The sequence below is a fragment of the Habropoda laboriosa genome, unplaced genomic scaffold (assembly GCF_001263275.1).
Source record: "Habropoda laboriosa isolate 0110345459 unplaced genomic scaffold, ASM126327v1 scaffold32, whole genome shotgun sequence".
In the NCBI taxonomy this organism is placed as follows: domain Eukaryota; kingdom Metazoa; phylum Arthropoda; class Insecta; order Hymenoptera; family Apidae; genus Habropoda; species Habropoda laboriosa.
Window position 1 is genome coordinate 777,424 of NW_017100135.1, and position 27,311 is coordinate 804,734.

General features: G+C 35.4%; 1 protein-coding gene across 1 annotated transcript in view; it reads right to left on the reverse strand.

Annotated features, from left to right (window-relative positions):
- Positions 1-753: 753 nt before the first annotated feature.
- The window catches only part of LOC108577828 (laminin subunit alpha-1), a 105,645-nt gene continuing 79,087 nt past the window's right edge, over positions 754-27,311 (reverse strand). The window contains 30 exon segments of the mRNA XM_017941071.1: positions 754-1,166; positions 1,418-1,786; positions 2,109-2,547; positions 2,660-2,956; positions 2,958-3,311; positions 3,531-3,719; positions 4,005-4,424; positions 4,873-5,041; positions 5,124-5,408; positions 5,728-5,876; positions 5,963-6,121; positions 6,191-6,357; positions 6,449-6,622; positions 6,997-7,237; positions 7,310-7,448; positions 8,072-8,232; positions 8,869-9,181; positions 10,057-10,201; positions 10,275-10,386; positions 10,460-10,713; positions 11,131-11,352; positions 11,635-11,803; positions 12,431-12,686; positions 13,088-13,222; positions 13,302-13,465; positions 13,568-13,738; positions 13,911-14,108; positions 14,469-14,824; positions 14,994-15,177; positions 15,691-15,797. Of these exon segments, the coding sequence (XP_017796560.1) occupies positions 1,024-1,166; positions 1,418-1,786; positions 2,109-2,547; positions 2,660-2,956; positions 2,958-3,311; positions 3,531-3,719; positions 4,005-4,424; positions 4,873-5,041; positions 5,124-5,408; positions 5,728-5,876; positions 5,963-6,121; positions 6,191-6,357; positions 6,449-6,622; positions 6,997-7,237; positions 7,310-7,448; positions 8,072-8,232; positions 8,869-9,181; positions 10,057-10,201; positions 10,275-10,386; positions 10,460-10,713; positions 11,131-11,352; positions 11,635-11,803; positions 12,431-12,686; positions 13,088-13,222; positions 13,302-13,465; positions 13,568-13,738; positions 13,911-14,108; positions 14,469-14,824; positions 14,994-15,177; positions 15,691-15,797 (6,641 nt within the window). The 3' untranslated portion in view covers positions 754-1,023.

Here is a 27,311-nt window from a genome sequence, read left to right on the forward strand (position 1 = left end):
TTTTCATTTTTACAATTAAATTAAATTGATTTAAATAAACGAATTATAATTTCTTTTATTAAGTTAATTTTTCTTTTAGCTTTTAACATTTTTCATAATTTTCGATTTCAATTTTGACGAACGTTGTATTCGTTGAAATATAAAGATTCGCGTTAAGGCGCGGGAAGATGACGTTCTTCATAAAGTGTACCTTCAAGACGTTATTGTGAATATTATAATTAAAATAAGTATTGGAATGGTAATATGAGTGCAACGAATTGCTTATACCTTACATCGTTGTTTTCTAAGGTATGTGTCAATATTTTCTGACTACTTTCACTTTATATGCAATGATAAAGAAAACGCATTAACGGTTATGACAATTCGAATTCGATTTTTCGATAGAAACAGAAGTTAAATTTCTAATTCTTTTGTTAATTTCAAAATATATATATGCTTAAACTTTTGACTCGAAATTACGACTCCAATTTTCATTATTAATTTTTCTAACGCGTAATTTCAAGATTTTATAAATTTCTTTATTCATTTTTCGAAAATTTGTTGTGTTTCTTGGTACCGATTTATTTTAAATAGCTTTAGATAGAATAAGTAGATATAGAATTCTGTTATGTACAAATTGTAAATATTAACTCGTCATTTTTATATTGTATTCATTGCATGTTAATTTTTCACAAATTATTTTTAATATAAATATAAACTTATCGTTAAAAAACACGTAGAAAGGTAGAGAAAATTTTCACTAGTGTTGTGTAAGAATTTGTTACCGTGAGATTTGGCAGCAATAAAAACAAGTTTGAGAAACATCGATGTAAATTTCATGCATTTGCATGTTAGCATCTCTTGGCTTGGTTTAATCTTATGTCTTAATGATTAAAGAATTTCCCATCATGATATGGCACTTGATCTCGGTGTGAAATTGCATTGAACACAGTTCATAGAAACGTTTCGAGCATTGTGCATCCTTTGAACAGTCTTTGGAACTAAATTGAATGACTCAGAGGAGTTCACACATTGTACTGATTATCATTGTACTGGGCAGGAGCTCAAGTGAATATTATGTAACTCATCCATGTCTGTCCAATCTCGTCTCTCTCCCCCTATCATCACATTTCTTATACATCCATTGAAATGATCCCTTGTTATTAATGTTCCTTTTGGAGCAGAGGCTGCAACATTGTCATTCATTTGTATTTATAAAAATCATCTATATTACATTCTTCCTTACATTATGATAGTTTCATTAACACTTCATAAAATGTTAATTAATTCAATCAACAAAGCTTAAATGATGCTACAGTTTTACTACAGTTTTCAAAGTTTGAATGATGCTCTTAAAGATGTCATAGTTTACTTATTGAAATACTACAGTTTTCAACAGGAAATAACTGATAGAAGGAAAGATTGATCATTTTTTTACCTGGCAAACCACCAATGTATAAAGGTCCAGAGACTGTAGAATCCATTATATGATAATTGACGTTGGCCGGAAGGCCATACTTTTGATCCATCTCATCAACTTTCAGGGCCAACTCTTCATCATTATAAACTGCTTGTATTCTGTGCCATTGATTGTCACAAATTGTGTATGGACTAGTGAAACGTTGTTCTACATACAACGGATTGTTGTCTCCCAGGTCGCCCGACATGATCACTTTACCATTATTTAGCTCCAATGACAATGAAGGTGAATTGCCAGGTGCCGTTATTGAAAGTAAAACGCCCGACAATTCTGATGTTCTGAATTCCAATTGAAGTTCCAATACAGCACCCAGTTCAAAATTTCTCTCTGAAAAAGAAAGGAGAAAGATATCATTTATTAATTTATCAAGTTCTTCAGTTTTACATTGTTCAATTAAGCTTTGTTTACAAAGAAGTAGTAAAGAGGGAAATTGAGTTTAATTGCACTTCTCTTTAAAAATCAAAGCATAGGTTTTCTTTCAGCAAGAAATTATCATTGAATTATTCAATCTTTTCTACTGTTAACTTTACCATCTATAGATTCAATCTAATTTTACTACATTCTGTACAGAGTAAAAAGAACGAATGATGAATGAAATAGCTAGTAATATTTGAAAATTAAAATAGAGAATACAAATTTGATATCTTACTGTATATAGCATATGCTTCATCTTGGAAATAAGCTCCACTTTCAACATTTGGGAAACACTGTCCCACTTGATACGCTCTGCTCGTGGAACCAACCATATCGTACACATTTCCATTAATCCTCAACCCTCTGATACACCCTTTCAGTGTCTCAAGTTTCACCACAACTTGTTCAGGTATCAGTGTCCCACTCTCAGGTAGCCCTCCAATATACATCATAGAAGCCAATCCAATCTTTCTCGGCACTTTAATTGTACGTGGCGTTTGGGAATCCACGAGTAACGTTAATTTCCTCTCGTCGTGACTAATCACTACATGATGCCAATTACCATCGTTGAATGGTGTTCTAAATTGCATTTCCTTTTTAACTTTGCTCTTCACCAACAGCAGAAGCTGCCCGTCTCGTATTACGACCATGAGGTAGTGCTTGGGTCTTAAACCCTATAAAATAGAAAAGAAAAATACTTCAATAATGATTTTTTCAATATTATCATTTTTTGAAAATTTCCACAATTAAGCTTGTCCAGTATTTTTGAGAGCTCTTTTTACATACTGGAGTGATAAACAACAGGCCATTTGGATAATAGGTCCGGAAATCAAATTCTATGGCGTATTTCTTCTCCCAAAATTTTTTAAAATTTAAATACAGCTGGGTGTGACTATTCGGCTTGTCTCCGAATTTCAGAGCACCAGCTTCTAAAGAGTAGTAGGGTACTTTTTGACACCCTTCTGGTTGAGTAGACAACCCTCTTGAGAGTGATGCCGATGCTGTGTAACTAGGAGGGTCTCTTCCCATGCTTGGTCCAGGACGACCGATAAGTGCGTGCTCGAAACTGATAACCTCAGGAAAAGCTTATATTTTTTACTTGCCTATCGTCAAATATTGCATCTCTGATCGCACCGTACAGAGGAGTGACGGTACCAATCATTTTCGTATTATTAATAAGTATCGGCAAGCCTCCGAAGAACAGCCCTCCGTTTCCTTCAGGAGCTCTGATGGCCGCACTGGTGGGTAGTCTACCTGCGGTCTGATAAGCATCGTCTATTCGCAATTCGACATCTTTTCGTTTTTTGATAACCGTTATCGAATGGTATCTTCCGTCGTTGAAAGTGTCGTTCGATTGTAAAAGGAGCTCTCCTCTTCCGGCGTTCATACGCACTTGCACTTGTCCGTTGATTATGCACACCGAATAATAATTTTCTCTCTGGAAGAATGAATGAAATTATCAAAGAGAAAAATCGGTGGTATTAACTTGAAAATAAGTATTATATTAATTTGAGGAAATCTTACAAATAAATATTAAGATTTCATCGAATTTAGTTTCTCAAATTTTATTATGCAAGTAATCAAATCTCTCGTTTGTTTGACTTAAATTACTGCAAGAGTGGGCAATTATTTATGTAAAAAAAAAAAGAATTCTTACATTTGATTCTTCATTCGCGTGCCGAATATTAGTGACACGTTCTTCCTGTCCTTCGAAAGTAGAGAGAAGAAGCACAGCCTCTTCCTGCATCGTTCTAAACGAGAAACTCACCGTAGAGTTTCTTTTATGCAGCGTGAACGCTGTATGTTGCAAATAACCGTCTCCGTAAAATCCTACTATTTTTAATGGCTGAAGAAAAGAATGTAAACTTATATATACAATTGCTTGATAATATCAATTATTTTGTCAGACACTGTCATATATACAAGCCAAATTTTCCATGCAAGATTAAGATTGATTCCTTTAAATAAATATTTTTAGGCTTCATAAACTCCCCCAAAAATATGACTAAAACAAAATATCAATATTCTAATTGTAGTCAAAACAAGAGAAAAAAGATGGAAGGGAATTTATCTCAATTTTCAATAGTTCAAAATTTTCCAACAATTAATTCTTATTCTTCATCTGGCCCACCTTATTTCCACAAGTAGGCTCGACTCCGTAATACTGCTCCGCCATTGGATCGTAGCCATCCTCGACAATAATATTAGACATACACCCAAGGAAAGAGACTTGAGAGGGTAACATTAATTTCTCTGCACGGAAACTCGGTGGAACACCACCGAAGTAATATTTAGCCTGAAGGAAATCAGGGATGTCTTCTTTCTTAGGCTGAGGCGCAGGTGCGCCTATTCTCTTGTCCGCTTCTCCTCCGATGCTTAGACTACATTTTTCAATGTTTTTACGCGGCTGATAATACCTAGACGCGTCCACTTTCGTCCAGTTTCCGGTGTTGTGCTTGAATTTCGAAGACATCTCCATGCTGATGTTGCCACCGTAACCAATGTGCAGGATTACTTTTCCCTCTAGCAGGAATATCATGATGTGCTGATACTGTAATGAAGGAATATCAAGTACAATTACGCTTAATCTGAATAGAAATGTGAGGAATTATGTGGAAAATTAATTGCTAATCTTTTCAAAAATTGATAAGTGTTTGGGAAGAGCAGAATGACTATTAAATGTATAACGACTAAATTCAGTAATAAAGGAAGAAAAATAGTAAGTTCACAGAAATCATAATTTGGAAATATTGGGTAACACAAGTGCTTGTATAGAGCTTTTAAAATGTCAATTTTGTAAATGTGAAGTTTGAGGAAATATCATTGATAGAGAGAAAAAAATTAATAAAATTCTATTATGGGGATAGTGTCTTTATGAACTTAAATAAGTGAAAATTTATAGTAATGTTTTTCTAAACTGAACTATAGTTATTTGTACATTTTTGGACCTGATATTTTAATACAGTATTACAAATAAAGAGTGCTTGAAGGTAACATACATTTTCTGGATTAATAGCCATAAATAGCAAGGCATTTTCATCGTAAGTTCGGAAGCTAATCGACACTCCAAACGTGTATTTATTGTAGGGTCCTGAAGGAACTCTGTTTATCACTGCATAGCCTTCTCCATTGAAGCTGTACGCTATGTCATCTCTAGGATCTTCCACTCTGTAACATTTAAAATATATGCAAATAGTCATTCTGATACATTGAAAAAATTAAGGAAAATTCGTAATCTGTCTTCAATTACCCTTCCACACAAGCTTTGCAAGCCATTTCCGCCGCAGTTGAGATGAAATTCCACAGACCTATGGGTTTTCCATCTAGAATAACTTGGTGCACACAACCTGGAAGTCCACTGGACGAGATCAGCTCGCTTCTTTTGCGTTGATAGCTTGGAATTCCTCCTATCCAGACGCGATCTAAGGTGGTTATATCGAAACGACCGTATTCAGAGTTTGTCGAATTCATCACTGGATATCCTCCGGTTAAAGATGATTGTCTTCGTACTTGAAGTTTACCCAGGTGACGCACCCTGAAAATCGTTAAAGTCCGTTATGAAATACCTGTTCATTTAACAGAATTAATTAGGATTTTTAGAAATTTGTAAAATATTAAATAATTAAAATCCTTCTGTTTTCTTATTCTGTTTTCTAAATAAATTGCATTAATCCTAGTGTGTTCTTCTGTTCGACTACACACTTAAGGTCTCTGGGTCTTTTTTGACCCAATAAAGTGACCCTTTTATAAAGAACAATAATAAACAATAAAATCATGCGTAGAGTAAAAATTTGATTATCAGTTTTACAATGTAATTTTGATCGATGATCTATTAATGTTAAACAATGTATCACCTTTCAGCTTCAATTCGGTACCAGAACTTATCATCCTGAAAATCACCGCTCTTGATCTCCTCAGGATGAGTAAGAATTCCCGTTCCTCCTCCAACGTTCCAAATGAATCTCACTTTCCTGTCGAAGATCTCCAAAGCAAGAAAATCGTCCTGAAAGTAAGCAACAAATAAAACGAACTACTTTATTCCATTGAACATTTTAAAATGCCTATATTGAAAGGAAATAGTACACCTACGTTTGCGCTGCTTGGTAAATAAAATAGAGAGCCTTCTTTCTTTCCTTTCGGAAGTGCAAAAGTCATCACGATTGTATTTGTCGATGTTGGCTGCAACGTGGACGGTTTGTAGGATCGAATGCACTTTTTATCATCAGCTGACATCAAAGAAACGCGAATCTGCGGAGGGAAGTGTCATTTAGAATTTTTCGATTTATTTTCGAATCAGAAAAATCAAATTTTCATTACTCCGTCTACTGTGTTTCTGGCTTCGGCAATTTTGTCCTTGAGTTTCTGCAATTTCGTAGCTAAAGTGTCGTTCCATTTGTCGAATTCATTTTTCCTTTTCACAGCAGCGTTCGACAGACTTATTAGCTTCGCGTCTGCTTTCTTTATGTTGCTGAGTGCTTCCGTCACTGAAATAAATGTTTCCTTTTAAATAGAAATTTAAGAAAAATTAAGTATAATACAGGTTTACATTGTAATTGAAAACTTGATCAGTCTTACGCTTTTCACTAGCCAAACTAATCTTCGAATCGCCTTCTCTTTTCAATTCGTACAATTTCGGCTTCAATCTATCAGCAATTCCTTCGTTGTAATCTTCAACGAGCCTCTGCGCACTGTTAACGTCTTCCGACACCTTTTCGTTCTCGTTCAGTATAGTGTAAACATTTTCACGTACTAGAAATTAATACAAGAATACCTCAGTTCGACATTTTAATAGAAATAGTTTATAGAAAATTATTTAAAATTGTGGAAAACCTACAATATCGTGGAAAATCAAACGGTTCATTGGTACCGTACAAAAATTTCATAAAGAAATATACAATTTAACAAAAAAGAAAAATTCATCGGTAGATGAAAATTTTGAGTTTCGACTTCTCAATTTTTATTACTGCCAATTATTCACTTTAACTAATTTATTATTTCACGAGTTTCGACTTTTCATTTTTTATTACTGCCAATTATTCACTTTAACTAATTTATTATTTCACGAGTTTCGACTTTTCAATTTTTATTACTCCAAATAAACCACTGCAGTAAAATCGACATACACTTCTTACTATCGTTCTGCAAACCCTGCAATTTCACATTGATCTCGTTATCTTTGATTCCAGTAGTGTTCAGTGTGTTCTTCAAAGTATTCACAGCTTCCTTCTCAAGATCCAATCCGTCGCTCGCGTCTTGCACCAACGTCCTATGTTTCTTCGCGCTGTCTCTTTGTTCGGTAGATGCTAGCGATATTTCTTTAGCGGTATCCAACAGTGACTTGGATTTAGGGCCCTCGGGAAATGTCTGATAAAGAGATTGCCACCGTGAAATTGGCTATTTTCGAAAATGTCCATTGACGAAAACGCGTTTCCATACCTTGTTGTACGTTTCTTCAGCAATATCTTTAGCTGCCATCGCTGTGACATTCGCAGTTCTTATGCTATCGACGATATTCTTGTACGCTTGACTGGCCTTCAGCGGGCTAGCTGCGATGTTTCTTGTTTCGGAAAACAGACTGCTCGGCAGAAACGCCAAGTTGCACTTTATCAAGTTATCGATCGTCAATTACATAAAATAATACCGTACAATTAAATATCGTTCATTTATTCGCAACTGGAGCTGTCCTCTACTCTTTATCAAATTTTATTTCATTTGATTTTCTATCGTATCGTATCGTGTGTTATTTAAAATTACAGGACCAGTGCGAAGCATTTTCTGAATATTTCTCTTAAATAGTCAAGTTATACTTTTTGCTGGTGACTATGAAAATTGTCCAAGTCAAAATTCTAAGAAAATTAAATTTATCGTTTACTTTGTGTTGCGTCGATTTTCTCACAGAAAAGATTTATACTGTAGGAGCAAGTATTAAACATTTGTTCAAATTCTAAATATCTCGAAACGAAAAATATACGACTTTGGCCACTTTCGTAATATTCGATAAATATTGAATTGAAAATATTTCCCTTTCTGTTGATTCGATTTTCTTTTTGAATAATTTAACTATTTGTTTTGTGGATTATTTCTTTATCTGGCTGTTACGCAATGTTTATTATTGCTTGACTATTTAAATAGTATCAGATGTAACGAGATAATATAAATGAAGGTGTATAAGAATGAAAATAAATAATTCTCCTTTACCTGATATACTGATCAATGTAGTTCGATAAATTCTTCACGTGTGCAACTGCTGGTATCACGTACGTGTCGTTATATTCGTAATTTAATCTGAACAGCAGTTCTTCCTTCATATTCAATTTATCAAACCAGTATGTTAATTTGTTACGCAGTTCCGGAAGATCCTGTAATTTAATGTATCTTCCTTGAAAATATTTCTCGATAGGATGTTACTACTACCATTACTTCTCATTAATATTAATAACCGAGATAACGTACGTTTGTACATACGCAAAGTGTACGAAATTGAATTGAAATTACTGCATAAGCTACAACTTGAAGAATAGAAAAAAGGAAGGGTTGCAGAAATATCTTGCACTTGAATTCTGTGAATTCGTACGATAGTGTATATTCTAAATACGGAAAGTTTTACAATCGTCAAAAAATATGATGTCTCACTTACAAGGGGAATTCGAAAGTCTAAAGATTTCGAGAAAATTTGAAACTTTGCAGAAATTTAGTTCAAGTGATAGTAATAACGAAACCATTTTTTTGTCCCGGCAATGGAACGATTTTAGGGGTGAAAACACAAAGAATTTGCGTTTATGAGTATTTAAAAAATCGTATAATTTATGGAGAAAAAGTTAAATTCAGAGTTGTGTGATGTTTGATGTCCTACGTTGTAATTATGATTCTTTTTCAAACGTTAAAAATGACGTGGGTAAATTTTGCAGAATCCCCCTTGAAGTTGCCTTTCTAAGATACTTTTCTCCAAAAAATTTGGAGTGTCGATTAATTCTATTCGCTGTAATTATACGCACTTGAATGTTATTTTGCAAATCGATAATGAAACCACGCGTTTCGTTTGTCAGCTTTTCCCCTTCGGTAACGGATTCGTTACTTTTATTGTGCAGTATCTTGACCTCGTTGCAATTATTTCTAGCGTCCAAAAGCGTCTGATTAATACTGTTGTATAAACCGTCGTAGGTGAAGAGTGTTTCCATTGTATCTTCTATGATACTTCTCATGTCGTTTAATTTCTCAGAATATTCTTCGGCGTCGTCTTGGGCGATCGCTAATGGTTCCGTTGGGTCGTACAAGGAATTTAACCAATCAGTGTATTCAGCGACGTCCCTGTTATGTTTCAAAAAATTTCAATTTAACCCTCTATGGGCCCGTGTAACTTTCAAGTCACATACTAATGTAGGGATGACCGAGCGTGAGTGCGTTGTTTGTATGAATGCGTTGTCTGTGTGAATGCGTGAGGGTCTATGACCGGAGCGGTAAGGACCGGCGTGCCAGGTCGAGTGTTTGGGATAGCGCGAAAGATATTGAACGAATGTTTAGTTTTAGTAATCAGGCGAGGAGTGCGTGAGTGTTTTCTTCTACGGAAAAGTGTGCATGTATGCAAGATGACATTAGGGCGAATGCGAGGGTGCGAAAGGGAGTGTGAATCCAGCGATTGATCGAGCCACATCTTTAGCATAGCGATATGAACTATTAATAAATGTAGTATAGTCAAAAGTCCGTTCGAGTTACTATCCCTCCACAGAAATCCCCTACACTAATATATCGATATTTTATTAAATAATTGAACTTTCTTCCACAAAATGGTCTCCTTATTAACCAGTAACTTTCTTGATAACCGTTGTTACTTCAAAGTTACAGTACGTATTCGTTATGATAAAATTGTCGAAACTGCTGAATTCACTGTTATTCTGTATTTATAGGTCGATATTTGCTAATTTTACGTTACATAAATTCTGTTACAGTCAAGAAAAATATTCGGCCCATAGAGGGTTAATTTAAATTTTAGGTCAGTAGTAATTTAAGTTAATTTAAATTCTTTGTTATTTAAATTTTAAGTCATTATTAACTCCGATTAGAAACAAAAATCACAATTTATAAAGCTTTTGCGTAGAAACGTGCAATTATGAAAAATCATTCTTCGTTGAAACGGGAAGAAAATAAATAAATCAGGCTACGTGAAGATTTATGTTGATACTAACTCGAGGAAGTTTTCTATTTCCATCGTCTTCTTCGACAAATTCACGGCTTTCATGCCGTTCAAAATCATTTTCGCCGTTTTCAACGCCTTCTTGATCTCTATTCTCTTATTATCGTTACCGTACTGATTCAACAAAAAGACCGTATCTGAAATCAGAAAAATTATAATCATTTATTTACGACTAACATTTAGCAAACGTTTCGAGAACTAGTTCAAAACCTTCGATGTGTTTCCTAAGATTATCCAATTCAATTTTTCCGCTGAACATGTTGTTCTTCAAATCGCTGGACTTGGATTTAAAAGTGTCTGCACGCTTCGCTTGTTCGTTCGCCTAGAAAATTAACACTGATATAATATTCTAACGAATTAATTTTTTCAAGCTTCTATTTAATTAAGCTACGTACAGTTTTCAGCAATATTTCCACATTGTTCGTGAGCTTTTTGTAATCGTGCCAGGGGATATTTTTCATTCTTTGTTTCAGTGTATTCTGAAGATCTATATCCTCGAAAAAAGCAGTCGCATTCGAGTCAATGTGCGATAAATCTTCCCATGGAGGAGGAATGTAACCATTGGCTATGTGTGTAGTGCCTTCTGCTAATTCTTGAGAAAGCACAGCCACGGTGTCGAGTAGTATTCCGGTACAATTATCGTTACACGCTAGTGAAAAATAACATTGAATATAATTAACAAAAATGAGATATTAAAATCTACAATTCGAACATGTTAGAACTATTTTATTAAATTTCTCTTTTTCAATCGTTTAAAGGAATATTGGACGAATTAGATAATATTTGCGTAACTTTGTGTTTTGTATTTTATTTTCCTTTTAATATTTCATTCGCTCAGATGTCCCGAGTACACTGGTAGAATATACCGAATGAAAAAATTCACGGGTTTACTTACTCTAAATTAATAATATTGTTTTAGCGTGTTTTACCAGAAAATCCACGATGTAATGTTCCAAATTTCTAATTGTCGATATAAATCGTGTTAAAGTATATAAGATAAAAGATTTTCCTGCGAAATGCTGCGTATGCAATTGGAACAAAAAGGGTTTCCGCGTTTCTTACTTACACGTGCAGACATTATTTATATAAACGTGGCGATACGCGGTGCATTCAGAGCAATCACGCCCCGTAGATCCAGCTCTGCATCTGCATTGTCCCGTTTCCGTGTCACATTCGTCGTTCCAACTTCCAGCAGGATTGCAATTGCACGGCGTACATTTGCCATCGGGAAAATGTGGAAATCCGTAATATCCGGACGAGCATCGCTCACATTTTCTACCAGAGTATCCTGTGAAAATGCAGATATCCTCATTTGCCCTCGTAAATATTGCGTTTCTTTAGAAACGTATCTTGAGAGATTTTTCAGCAATTCAAAATATAGAAAAATACAGTACGAATAGTATTTTAGAATGCAAGTAGAATAAAGTAAGAATTAGAGAATTATTTGGAATTTGGAAATTTAATATTCTGACATTTTTCATTTAGCGACCGTATTAAAGTTTCGTAAATACTGCTTCGTTTTTTGATTAATTTTGGGGGAAATAATTAACAGTGTAGCAAATATACAAACCAGGTTTACAAATGCAGATCGGTTCCGCATCGGCAAGAACCATGCAAGTGTTTGAAAATCTTTTATCTACTTGTGGGCAAGGGCACGGTTTGCAGCCAAAATCTGGATGTCCGTAGAAACTGTCTGCGCAGACATCGCATCTTGACCCTGTTGTATTTCCTCGACAATTCTGTGACAAAGGTGTTAGATTTCGTCGTGAAATATTGACGTGATATCAATGCTCTTCTGATTGTATTTAAAGTGTTTTTTTTTTTATAGGAAAGAAAATGATAGTATATAGATTTATTTATTCAGCCTCACAGCCATGAATTGGACTTGGTTTACAATAACCTACGTTTTATAAAACTATCTTATTCACTCATTCGATTCGTTCTCTGTCTCTCTCCTCCATTCACATTCCCTACTCTACTCACTTATCACCCTACTTATTACCCATTAATTGTTGCCCCTCCCTTCTACTTTAATATTCTCTCTGGTGTTACCATCCACTCTACGTCTCCCACTCGCTACGTCTTCCATCCTGATATCCCTTTTGGTTTCTCTGCAGTCCCTTGTCAAATGTTCCAGAGGAAAGAAAATGATACATTTATCCCAAGTTAAACATTTAGAACAGCCATTAAATTTACACGCAATTTCACACGTTTCCTTGAATTTAACAATCTCCATCTGCCAAACTTTTCAAGCAAATAAAATCCAACGTATCAACGGCCGTAATTTGAAATTACAAAATTTATAAAAAGGAGAAAATAGGACCGACGATATCTTGTTAGAATAGTGTTTCGTTCAAAGAATTTACCAAGCAATGTCCTGTTTCTATGTCACAGATCGTAGATCTTCCATTACATTGACAACGTCTCGCTTCTCCGATAAGATCGATAACGATGGTAGATGTGACTGTTGTCGTTTTATACCATCTATGGTATCCGATGCTGGGATCTTGACAGGAAGTGCTGTTGTATTCCGGTGGACACTGGCAAATTTCAACACCCGTAGCGAACGGTGGAGTGTGCGTGGGTGTTAGAACTGCGGCGTCTAAAGAAGCTTCAAGTAAGCTAAAATTTAACGTAATTATAAATTCACGAGGGATTCGTGCGATCTTGGTAGCAGGATATGTGAAAGAAGAATGTAAAGAATTTGTTTTCTTTAATATTTCACCCTCTGCAACCTGATTGCTCTACGTTCGTGAGGAGAAGATCATTACGATTGATCGCAATTCCACATTTTCATAAGAGAAAAATTAATAACTATTATCAGTAAACTTGGCTGATAATAATATTGTCATAGTAAGACAATAGGGCAGATAAAATGAGATTTATAAAATTTGGATAAAAATTGGCTGAAAAGGGCTATAATCAATTTCCAAATATAATTTTTATTTATTGCTAATGACATAGGGTAAGACACGAAAATTGATGAAAATAAAAGCAGCGAAGCAATTTAAAAATTAACATACGTTGCTTTCGTAAATTCTGCATTGTCGGAAGCTTTCACCAGTATGTATTGCAAATTTTGCAATGCAACCATAAGTACCTCTCTTGTGACTCTGTAATCAGGTCTATTTTGCAACTGCCACAAAGACTCGTGGAATCTGAAATGAGTAAATGTGATTGTGCAAAGAATGAACGAAAGTAGATGAACAAAATATGTTCAATCAGAATTTTTCATACCTGACTTCGTAGTGATCGTTATTCATTGGCGAGGGTAAATAATATTCTAAGACAATTTTATTGTTTCCCTGTAACTGCACGATTGGATATTGAAAAGTTGATCTCAGAGGTATTCCACCTTCTGTCGAGGTTGTGAATCTCAAAAATCCTCCATAGGACACAACCTTGAATACCGAATTACATTATATCGCTCTACTTCGCAATTTTTTAGTGGTTTTACGACAAAAAATTAATTTAATTATCTGATTTTAAACACACGAAGTTACCTTGTCACCGAGGAAAGATCCGGGCAGCATCCAATAGAGTGGATAATTGTAATACAAGTTTGACGGTATAGTGACATCACCTTCGACATCAGAAATCGTGGAAAGTCCATTGGTTATGTTCAAACCACCGTTAACAGGGGATAAGATAATCTGAGATCTAAATTTGGAAACCTATCGAGGAAGATATTACATCGTTTAAAGTTGTTTTTTTTTTTTTTTAAATTAGAACATCAATTTTGTGTACGAAACAGAGAGAGAAAGTTTAACTTAAAATTATTTTATATCGTAAAAATTGTACTCTTTCTTCAACGTTTTTTATTTCAAATAACAGCGTGATACTTACTACGATGTCGTTGTTAGTGTCGTTGAGATAAAGAATTCGTGGACGTGTTAATCTTCGTTGTCCCCAACTGAGACCAGCTTGCTGGCAAGAAGCTGTTCTTCCAAAACAGAAGCATTCGGTGCAACCTTTCGGATTGTCCATTGCTAAACCGAACGTACCTTCTTTGCACTGATTGCACTGCCTTCCAAGCACCAGTTCCTACATCGAAACAGTAGGATTTCCCGTAAACACGAAAAGCACTAATTGAAAGTAATTTTAATAAAGACAGATCGAATTGTAAACAATGTGCATTTCATCCGGACGACAAATTTTAATTTCAACATCAAATCACCGTCAAATCACAGTTTTCTGATAATTTTTCAGATTTTGCTGCAAGATACTGAGTCACTGCTTTTCTTAAATTTGTCTATCGTATCATATTTGGTACTCTTTGTGCCGTTCTGTAGTGATAAGAATAAATGAAAATTTGTAGATACTATCTAACTGTGAAGAACAGAGAGTCTAAATTTTCACCTAAGTAGAGAATTCTTAATACAAGAAAGGTAAAATTAGGCATACCTTACAAGGACACTGTCCCTCCTCGTTGCAATCGCAGATTTCGTTGTCACACTGCAAGGTACCCTCCAGACTGCAGCTGCAAGGTCGACACCTAGGGTAGCCATAGTATCCCTTGGCGCATCTCTCGCACCTAAGCCCGTCGTAGCCTATTCTACAGGGGCATTGTCCCTGATAATCGCACTGAGACTTCGTCGAGCCAAGAGTGCACGCACAAGGCCTGCATCCAACTCCTGGGACCAAGTCCCATGAACCTGGCCTGCACCTGTCGCAATGCTCGCCAAAGGTCAAGGTTGGACAGACGCATCGACCTGTGTCAGGATCGCAAATGTGACCTGGTCTCACGCACGGATCGCACACTGTGAAGGCAGAAAAAATTAGGTTAAAGATTCGATCGTTTTGCGATAGAATTTTCTGTCGAAGAGCGACTAATTTTCATAATTTAGCGATTCTAAGCGGATACAACGAGATGAAATTCTAGAGTTGATAGAGTTCGAAATAATCGCTAGAAAAGTGTGAAATATTTACCTTGACATCCGTTCGATGAAAATCCGTAATACCCAGGTAGACAGTTGTCGCAACGCGAGCCAGCTACTCCGGGTTTGCAATAACACTGTCCTGCGCTGTCGTGACAAGAAGAATTGTACGATCCTATAAGATCGCAGCCGCAAGGAGCGCATCCTGCTCCCGTTGTTGAACCCCAGAAACCAAACTTACGAGGGAAAAGTAGAGAAACTTATTGAAAATATGTGACAACGTTGTTAACATGCAAATTAAAATAGATCGATTTTCAATTTATCAATATTCAAGTTATCAATTTTCTATTCGTCAATATTCAAATTATTACTATTCCATTAATCAATTTTCAAGTTATCAATATTCAGTTTATCAATTTTCTAAAGAAACAAGAGCACGTTATTCATTGTTTTTGAATAACCCCATAACAATGACGGATTTCTTATGTGACTTGTATACAATTTATTTTCAAGTAATGTTTCGCTTAACATTTAGAACAGATTCCTATCTTAACAGATTTAATAATACAATTTAGCATTATTATGCAAATCTCTAATTTATTCATAGATCGATCAACTGCATAGTATATTTACAATGCAACAAGACATGTTAAATTTGTATTTATTCGAAGAAAAATCGAACGAAATTAATTCATAGAGATAGAACAAGTTTGATAAGTTCCAATTTGTCTTTATCTTAATGGACTCACCATACACTGGTCGCATTGTCTACCAGTCACATGAGGCTTGCACTGACACTGTCCTGTTACGATGTCACAGGTGGTACTTATCGAGCCAACAAGATTACATCGGCATCCTGAAAGCATTTAACAGATTCACTATTAACACAACCCACTAATTAATCCAATTATATCATCTTACTTTACTTAGTCAAATATAATTAACATTGATCCGCTGTAGAAATGAATTCCTTCCGACTTTTGGGCACAGTCAAAATTTTATTCAAAGAAAATGAAAACAGATCGAGAATCGAAATAATTTCCATTATTGTCGATGACCTTTTGCCATTTTTCTGGCGGCTTGCGAATACTATCGCGTTAGAAACTCTGTAGCTTTGAATGAATTATGTGAATTCAATTCGACACCTAATTTTCAAAAATATCGAAATAAAATTCTGCTTTATTTGTTTTCACAATCTTGATATCACGTTTAGCCACAAAGTTGCGCAAGAGCTTTCCTTCAATTCTCGATAAGCCAACATACACAGTCACGAATTGTTTCTCGTAAATGTAGCTCGCGAGAGGTTCAAATCGAAATTATATGTCGAAACGCAAACACGTGAAATAATATCCCCTTCTGTTAACATTGTTCCACGTTAATATTTCACATCTCATTCCCGACCTATGAGATCACGTATGAGAGAAACATGTCTTCGATCTATTTCTAGGCAAGAATATATAAATCTACGCGTATCGTGATCAGCATCTAGTCAGTCTGGATCCTAGTCATGCATGACTAGTGTTTGTTGATGTGCGATCGATCACATTTCGCAATTAGCAATGCCGCCAGGACGAATATCGCATTGTATTCAAACGACTTAAGCCCTGGTTGGCACTTTCACGGCTGCTGGGCCCCAACGACCAAAAAGAAGAAAGAGCATTCAACGAGGTATTTTTATGACGCAGCCATAAATCGTGAACAGGTAGTGCACATTTGAATTCAATTTGGTTACCGGTGTCAGACGGTGAAATAATACTTGTAATCGCTTCGCTCAAAGACGGAACAATCGGTGTAACAATGTTAAACAGAAATTTACACGTTCCTTATCATTTTCGCTTCATTTGCAACTTCGCTTCGAGAGTTTCACGTTTTTCGTATGTAGATTGTAAATCTGAGGACACTTATTTTTTCCGGTTAACAGATTTCTGGTTTTTCGAATTTTTCTGGGTATGTTTCGTTCGACGGATTGAACTTGGGATAAATTTCAGAAGAAATTTTAAGTTAAGCGTAGAATAAATTTTAGGATATTCGAGATCAAATGTAGAATGAATTTCAGAGTAAAGTTCAGAATAAATTTTAAAATAAATTTCAGAATAAACAGAAACTAAATTTGACCAATAAATTGTAAGTCACCAATTCTAATAATCGTTAACAGAATGTTACATTCAGATTAAATTTCTGGAATACATGTTAGACGAAATTTTTCCAATTATAATGTGCCTCGTCGATATTCCTATTGGCCGGTTAATTTATTAATTCAACAAGCAGCAACATCGTTACACGCTGCCATAGGTAACAGTCTTCCACGCGGGACATTTCATTTGAATAATTATCGTGCAACATGTAGCTAGAAAATTTTATGTCGTTTAATAATACGCTAAACATTATTAATGGTCACTATCGCGTAATCAGTTTTACTATCGATTATCTCTCCCCTGTGTAAACACAAATTAATGGATCGTGTATCGCAAATATCGTAAATATCACGTCGTCCAGCGTGGTTCGAACAGTTTTCCACATAGTTGAGTATCAAATACGTATTACATATTGCGAGACAAGCGGAACTATAAATTTTCAGCTAAATCTGTGCGAATTTTCGAAGAAAAGTGGATCTGTTATTTGCTTTTTTAAATTTAATCTTAGGCAATATATTGCTGCACTTATATTGTGTGTATCTTTGTTACTTTAAAATTACGTGATAATCTTGTAGTTTTAATACAAATTCTTTAAGTTCGTATTTTGGATGGTTTTATTGGTGAAAAATGTAACTATCATAACGATAAGTAACTGTGTAAGATTTCTTTACACGATACGTATCAAATCAGAGAAATTGTCAATTGGTAATTCAATTTATTTACAACTCTGTGTAAATTGTGTACAGAAATATTGCAGGAAAATGCGATTGAACTGTCTCAAAGTAAAAATTAGGTATTTTAAGGTGAGACAGTAGATTGTATCTGTTATCGATCAGACAGACTAACGAGCAAAGTATCAAACGACAATATAAATGAAATAATTGTAAAACATTTCTAGTCAGATTAGCAATTTGTACAGACACTTTATTCAAAACTACATTTATGTGTAAAAACAGAGAGTGATTTTAATGTTTCACACTTTCGAAAGAAGATCGGAAAATATTTCCTGAAAAATTTTCTTTAAGATAACTCTTCAGCGAAGGTTTCTATATTTTTCCTAACAAAAAATTGTTCAAACAAATTTCACTTTGAACAACACCACAAATAATCCATCCCTTAAATAATTTTCTATACACTTGTCTCTAAAGTTAACGAATCCTATTAGAATTAATTAATATTTAATTACACATTTCTTTACTCCATCATCTCCCTATCTCACGTTTCTAACGTGAAATCTTATCCAGAAACAAGAAAACCGTGCACCTAATTACGCTGCACGCTTACGTTTAGCAAGATTGAGTGAAAAATTTAACTGTCTTTCTGTAACAAACTACCAAAATTACGAACTTGGACGAATTCGAGAAACAGAACATTACACGCAATGTATACGATCAATCAATGCCTACGGTGCTCCTCTCTAATGTCCCTACCGCGTTTCACATTAAATCTACACCAGCAAACAAAAACCCCTCCATTTCTTGTAATAACAATTAGCGAATAGAAAAACTCCAGTTACCAGTAAATTACCAGAAACGATCATAAATAATTTCACCCGCGTCTTATTTGCAACGCTCTTTCGCAACTTGGCCGATTGATCAACGCGAGGTACATTACAGTTCCACAGAAGAGGTCTTAATCATTTTTCCCAGAGAAAAAAAGAAAGCAACGAAAGAGGGAAAAAGGGGGGTTCGTTGGTAAGAGTATACGAACGTGCAAGTGACACATGATTAATTCAAGTAGCCATGACGTCCTGCTAGGCTTGAGAACGCGTAACCGTGACTAAAGTATAAATAATGATCCGGTGTCTCTAATCCCGCGTGGCATTCAGGCCTGCGCCGGTTGCAGATAAATAAATAACCGCTCTCGTTACAAAGCTGAAGAGAATCAGCTGGGGATGGCGAGTGTGTGACGCCGCTTTAATCGTGACTAATATCGATCATCCTTTAAACCGATAACTCGACGTCGGTGTTCTTTATTAAGCTGAACAGTTCAATCGGCGATTCACCTTTGTTCGCCTAGGCCTTAACGAGGTCCCATTGACGATCTTGAGACGGTGATAAGAGAGGGGATTCGACGAATGTGAAGGCGAAAGTGGATTGATTTGCTTCTGGTTGATTTATCGGGTTTGATATTCAACGAGGTTTGATTAAATCGACGGAGAGAAAATAGTCTGTTGCTAGAATGTGAAACAGCTTTGGAGTGTGCTTTTCGTAGAGAATTGCCGGTTGCAAGACGTTATAGGGCTTTTCACTGTGCAATCTTTCAGTCGATATAGAGTCCGGTTGATAAGTTTCCTACGGTGGATATGTTGCAAAGTATCATTCATCATCGTGATCACTTCCTACTTCGAAACTTGAATTCGTATAATGTCTGATTTATTGACTCGATAGGCAGTATTTATATTCTGATAGGCCTGTTAAACAGATTCGTATAAACTCTGCCCTTCTTAGCTGTAGCGTTCTTATCTATCAGTGTCTCATTTTTTAGGGGAGTTTGAAGTGTTTGGGACTGCATGTGATTTTTGTATTTTAACCCTTTCGAGATTGATGGGACAGTACGTTACAAGGTAACTTTGCAAAGATTGCTGGGATATTAATCTGCGATCTTCTTCTAATTTTTCTTTTTTTTTTTTGCAAAATTTGAGCGAATTGTATTATTGCGTGCTTTGTTAAAAAAAAATTCTTCCTGAAAGGGTTAAGTAAAGTTAGAGTATCTTACGTGCTTTAGAGCTCTAGGTAGAGTTTAATTTATTTTTTCTAACAAAAAGGACGACACAAAACAACGATAAAACCTCATTTTTCTAGGATGTTCAAAAATGTTCAGAATTATTCCAGAATTTTAGTTATTTCTATTGTTAAAGGTTCGCGTTAATAGCGTTCGATTTCACATCTACAGTGTAGCAGGGAATTTTCAATAAAATGAAAATATGAATAAATTTGTTAAAATGCTTCTCTTACAAAATTCTGTTCCATAATACCTTCTTAATTCATTAATCAACCCTGCAATTGCAGTGTTCAATAGGCTACACTGAAAGACACTTTCCAACTTACAATTAGTTTCGTCTTTCTATTTCATTAATCACAAACACATCTTCAAAGAAATCAGTTTCATTAATTTAAGAAAAAATACGTTTTGTGCAGAAAAATCGAAGGAAATAGAATACCATAAAATACGGAGTCTATGGAAGGACTAAATTATCTGATCAGTTCGATCAGGTCTATATAAAGACGAAACAATAACAGGCAAGCGCAATTTAAAAACCAGAATTTACTTGAACGACGCGACACCTTGGAAGATGGTGAAAAAGAAGTAAATTCCGTATTTCGATGGCTCGACGGTGATTGCCGCTACCAGTTCCCGATTTATTAACCGATAAATTGCCGGTTGTTATGACACCGATCCGCGGAACGTCATTAAACGGATCGAAGAAGTGTCGAGTCGCGAAAGTGCCGCGAGCCCAGACGGGATTTTCATTTCGAAATCCCTCGTTACCGTCCGCACGATCGCCGCGCTAATAGGCCGGAAGCCAATGGTATTATACTTTGTAATAAAGATAAGCGTCCAGTCATAAACGAGGATTTACATCTGTTCGAGATCTACCCATGCTGCAGAGACCGTTTCGTACTACATTCGATTCGAGTGACGCTCAGCCGCTTTGAGAACTGAGAATAGGCAGGAAATCAGAGAGTAATTGGGAGATGGAACCGTGGATCCTGTTTGAGAGATCGTTTCAAAATCTTTCGTGCTGTTTGTTCCCTTTTTAATTAATTTTAATTGATTGTGCACCGTGAAAATGAATAAAAGTTCGCCAAATCTATTATTGAATTTCACAGAAATTTTTCACGTTGTTTCACTTTCTTTTAATTAACTTTAATCGATTTAGAAAAGTTCGCCAATCAGTTTGAAATTTTGCAGAAACTCTCTATGTCCCTCGATTATTTTCAAATTAATTTCGAGTCATTTTGATTGATTCCTTCGGACGTAATTGTTGGCGCAATAAAGGGAAAGATATGTTAGAGGATATTTCAAAAGTTTTGTTGCAAGAACCTTTTACAGAGCTAGCTTTTATTCTACGCTATTACGAGAACCTCGTACTAGGCCCGCAATCGCCGGATCTCGTTCAATGCTTGCTAATTATTAACTTGGAGAGTATTACACTTGAAAGTTACAATAAGACTATTATACTTTTTACTTCAATTGCTTTTTGTTTTTATACCGACGATTGCATCGTGTAATAGAATGTTATTATATCGCGTTGCAGCGTATTGCGAGAAGCAGAAGAATTAACGTAACGAAGCGTTATGAAAAATGATCTTCGGAGAAATTCTTCACGTATACTACTACGTCAGTTAGGTTTTTCTTTCAAGAAGAAGGGAATATTTTACTCTGAAAGTGTGCAATAGTAAATTGCAGATGTTTGTTGCTTCAGCTCGCACGCATCTTCTTCGCTCGATCGTGTGAGATCAATTTACGAGGATATTAAAAAGTATTTTTCGTTTTCTAACGATTTCAAGCGATTGAGTCTGCGGGTGACCAAGAATTTCTGGTCGAGGTTCAAGCGATGTAACGATTTACTTGAACATTCGATCGTTTAGTTAACAATTCGAACGTTTTTACTGACGTTATTCGAAGAATTTATTGAATATTGATAATAGAATTAATTTTAACATATTCCATTGTGTATTGGGGTTTCCTTCACATTAGGAATCTTCCATAATTCGTTAAATAACTATCCTCTCTATCTGAAACACTGTCGTGTACTCGCGTCGGTTTGAGTTATGTTTCAAACTTGGATCACGAGAGAAAAATCGGACTGTTTTCTAACGAGGTCTGAAGCGATCCCGGATTACCCTTTCTTTAACGTTATAATATAAACGACTTGATTATGCGTTCAGCACTCGGACTGATTCAATACTTGGTTGTTTAACGTTCAGAATGATACTGATTCGAAATTCAGAGGAAGTCACGCATCTCAGCTACTGAGGGCGGAGTTTAATTTTAGAAGTGAAAAATGGGAGAAATAAGAACATTAAGTATTGGTCGTAGGGTGTGGTGGTGGGAAGTGGTGGTAGAAGGTGGTGGTAGAAGGATGAGGTGTCGGGGTCTTGGGGAATTCCGAAAAAAGGAGATAGGACATGAGAGAAGGAAGACACTAGTTCAGTAATTGGAAAATCGGGACAATGGTTAATAAACTGAGTTCTGGTGGTGAAATTACCGAGGGTACGCGCTTAATAACGGCCCCGGCTAATCCTATGGGTCGCGGATTCTTCAGGCCCGTCTTACAATTTCCTTAAGCTATAAAAATAAAAGTAAAAATAAAAATAAAAACAAACACTGTATTAAGCACTTCTCAGAATTTGATAATTAAATTTATTCGAAAGAAAAGGTAATATAAAATTACACATGTTGCAAATATTGAAGAAAAAAGTGTTTCCAAATTCCATTCTGGATAACACTTAAAATGAATTATTTTAAAATTACAAAATTTGGTTAAAATTGAAATAAGGATATTTAAAGAAATATCAGGATATTTAATATTTCATTTAACAAGATATCAGGATACTTAATATTCCATTTAATCAAATATTAAATATCTGTATTTCAATTTTAACAAAATTTTATACTTATAAATATCCTTCTTTCAATTTTAACGAAATTCCGTAAATATTGAAGAAATCATATAGACCCAGATATATTTATAAATCAACGTGCAATAATTTCCCCATATGTTCCTCCCAATAATGTTCTCATTCACCGAGCAGACGTTGCAGCTGTTAAATTGCATAAAACGAAATCCAGCGTATAGTAGGCGTGTGCAATGCTCTGAAATGAGAGAAGCTCGAACGGTAACGAGTTGCGGCCTCTTTGGGAGTATCGGCTCGTAAAACTCGTGGCCGTAGCAGTTAACTGGAAAATAATTCCACGGTAATTTTAACGCGTACTCCCATTCTTCTTTACAACCCACCCACTAATCAATCGCCTTTACCATGCTCGATCGTATCGGCCGTTGCCGCTTTCTCCAGCGTCGAAATCACCGGCGCGACCCAAACGTTTTCCTTTAGACCTCTTTTGTTAACCGCAGATATGCAAATTCCAAGTTCAACGTGATTTCTCATGTTCTACACCGCGGCCTAGATTTTATTGCGCGCGATAAATCTACTGGTTTTATTAACGCTTTCATTATGCCTAATAAATGGCCGAATAAGCCGCATGCTGGAAAATGTAGTATTGGAAAAGGTTACAAGTGTGTTTTATGCGTAAAAAAACGATTTGAAATTTTATCTTACTGTTATATTCGCTGTGTTGTAGGAATAATCGATTCGATAGGTGATATACATTTGAGCGTATTATAATGCAATATTTTTAGAGACACTTTTGAAATAAAATCAAATTTAACTATCTTCGTTTTAATTTTCATTTAAAGTATAATTTCTTTCAATTTCTAAAGTATAATTCTACTAAAAGATTACAACTTTTTATCACCTTAATCTTAAATTTTCAATTCCTTCGAGATCAGATTTGTTTTATTTAGAATATGAAGAATTAGAAAAGATTTTTCTCCCAATTGACACGGTAAGTTTATCGTTTTCGCGAAAATTCTGAAACTTCGTTACTTATGAGATGATGATAATGAAACAGGCAGTGAAACATTTTAATCGAGACATTATAGTTAAATAAATCGTATTACGATCTAATACTGTGTCTGAATTATAAATGCAACATAGTGTGCTACACCACATGTTTAGTTAATCGTACGGCAATTATATCGTTATATTTACTCGATCAGGTAACACATATACGTCTTACTCGTGGTTTTTCCTAATGGATCACGAGCGGTCGGATACAAGAATCGATCGATCGATCAGCTCATCAATCATTATTATCACCTGTTAGCGATCATTACTCGTCGGTTTAGCCGCGAACGCATTTATGAAAAAACATAAAACATTGTATCCTGCTTTCAAACCACTTTCTCGTTAATAATGCCTTCAAACTGACAAGCCCGTGCTACTGAAATTTATCACAGTTATTAATTGTCCGTTAGAGTGTCAAAACTTTGTCCACTTTTTTGCGCGCGGTTTTCGCTTTTCCCCCCTCCGTTTCCTATCGGTAGTAAACTGTGAGGAACGTTAATGTTGTATTTGGAAAAAAGAAGTAATTACACTCTGAGTAGAGAAACGTAGCACGAAGGAAGAAAACGATAATGGGTGAATTTGTTAGGAACGGTGGTAATTTGAAGAAAAGTGGTAGAATAATTAGAAACCTAGCTGCGCTTAGATTTTATAATCGATTGGGCTAGTTTATTCGTTTAAGTTCCGCATTTTGCAAGATTATGATGATAAAATCTTGAATGAATTTTCAAAACATTATTCTTAAAATTTCGAAGGATCTTTTTAAATAAATATCACGATTATTTTCTAATATTAAGGATAATAATTAAAATTTCTAACAATTTCCTTTTCTACTCTTTTATATTATTTATTTACTTCGCTTCAGTTTTAATAGCAAGTGTATTTTCATCGACCGAAAAGTGAGTAATCTGAGTTCAATTTGAAAGCAAAATTAGATCAATACGCATTCAGATATCACGTTCTGTGAGAACGAATTTCATTGGACTGCTTTTTCCCAGCATCACGCGCGCTGATAATATTCAGCAGAACTTGTGCGTTATCGTATGCCCGGGAGTCAAACAGCGAAAACTTCTATTGAAGTTGAGTGCCAGACGCCGACGTTACAAGTACTCTTATAATACTTGAAAATTTCCTTTGATACGGTACGCTTTACCGATCAATTTTTGCGATCCCATGCAAAAATGGCGCAGGAACATCGAGTATTCCTTGAGGAGCCTGTCGCATAAATATCTTCACCAGGAATGTTGATACAATTTCTTAAACATGCTTGAAATTATCTTTACATATTGAACATTTGTTTGAAGAAAAAAATATTGTAAATTATTGTAGCTGCACTGGTAAGACCATTATTGACTGAAATTTATAGAAAAGAATTTTAAAATACGTTAATCAGTAGTACAGTGGATTCCGGTTAATTGGGGCACATTGGGACCGGACTAATTTGTCCCAAAAAAGCGAATTTCAACAGGCAAAATCTGAAAAACGTAAAAAATGAGGCCAAAAACGATTTATTGAAAAACGTATGCAATATTCGTGTGTTTAAGCATGCAAACAGAGCTAACAATAAGTAAATAAACACATATATTCCCAAATAAACGGCGGTCCCGCTTAACCGGAATCCACTTGAATCCATTTGAATAAGTTTGCTAAAATTGCAAGTATTTCCATAACGTTCTACTTCCGTCTTCTTGCAACTTCAAAAATTAAACACGTTAAGCCACGTCAAGTTGATTAGTCGATTTACGAGGAATTTCGATCTTTCCGTTTCTACTTGTACCGGCACGTGGATTAGCCAGACAGTGAAATCTTCTATTTCCAGTCAGACGCCAGACGCCAGATCTCCCTCGAGAGTTAAAAATTTGTTTTTACTAACTGCTCCAGGATGATTCGTTTTCGAGGACCTAAAGCAAAGCCAAAACGAATGTCTCGGGCTAAAGAGAAACAGATCCGTTGATGGAATGGACTGTTCGTCAAATAAACTAGCACAATGTAAACGCTGACACTGTCAAGATCCACGCTGTAATCATTGCGCAACGATATATCTTTTCGCAAAGAACTTTCAGCCTTCTGTCGCGAAAACGCCTTCTGTTCCTCGTTGCCTCTTCGTTTCATGCTTTATAACTTGAAATATTTGCGATTAATTAAGGAATAGTGCAAATGTAAATAATTGGAAGAAAAATCGTCGAGTATTACTGAAAATCTGAGTACAAAATATTCTATTTAAAAAATTTTAAAAATCTTACGTGTAATCTGTACAAAATATTATATATAAAAATATTACATAAAAGACAGAGAGTAATTAACAGAAATTTCAGATAAGAAAGAAATGTAATTTAAAGTAATAGTATTCGAAGCAATCGAAATTATTATTAGAGATTTAAAAATTAGCCGCTTCACAGCCTATTTCAAAAGTATGTACACATATACGAGCATAATGCTGAAATATCGGTCGATACTCGCAACAGTTTGCATTAGAATTTTCCCTGACCACAGAAGGCAGCCGCGTTTCGATCGTCTACTACCCATGCAAAGATCCCTTATCGAGTCGATCGCCGCGTAGGAGGATCGACATGATCTACGAGCCACCGTAGCGACAGCATTAACGTGATCTATGGATCCTGGCGGGCCAGCCCTGGCTCGAATGCATTATTTCACGTTGCTTGATCAATGCGTGCGAAACGGAAGGTGTGTTGCGTCTAATCGGATTCATAGATCCTCGAAGCCTCTGGAACACGACTGCGAGAGAAAACCGAGACAAAAGCATGATTTGAATTTGCTTCGTTCGATGTAAATGTTTCGCTACCGGGTTAAATGTATATCTATAAAACAGCAATCAAAGGGGTTTTCTTTCATAAATAATTCTTGCTTCGTGAAAATTAATTCGAACAGTTTTTCACTTGTCGATTTGTAATTGTTTAAATATTGATATTGGGGTGGTGTTTATATAAAGAAAGCTGCTGATACGGCAGAAATAAAACCTGTTGAATTTTTACCAAGAGGAAAATGTTGCACAGTGAGCACATAATGTTTCCTGTCAAACCTCCATTGTTAAGAAGTTGAGAATCATCGTGCAGGAAGACTTCCTGCTCGCCTATATTCGACCAAGTAACAGTAAATTTGCAAGATATTCTGGCTTCCACAGTTAACACACTTTTAGACATTCTCTATTGCATTAAATTGCATTTGTCAACTATAAATTTTTAAGTAATATAGACTAACACAAAAATTCAATTTGTCAACTACAAATTTTCATATTATTTCAGTACGTTTTAGAATAATCTTTAATAGAAAAGTGTGCAGAAATTTTTAGGTAATATACACTAACATAAAAATTCAATTTGTCATCTATAAACTTGTATATTATTTAAGTACATTTTAGAATAATTTTTAATAGAAAAATTTGTAGAAATTTTTAAGTAATATTCACTAACACATAAAGTAGACGTACAAGAATCCTGAAAAATGCAATCACAATTAGATAACTCATTGCAAAAATATCTAATCAATGAAAATACTTTCGTCATGACTCGTCCTTGCATTAGCTCCAACATCCCACAATTCCATCACACCTCGTCAATTATAACATTCACAGTTCCATCACAA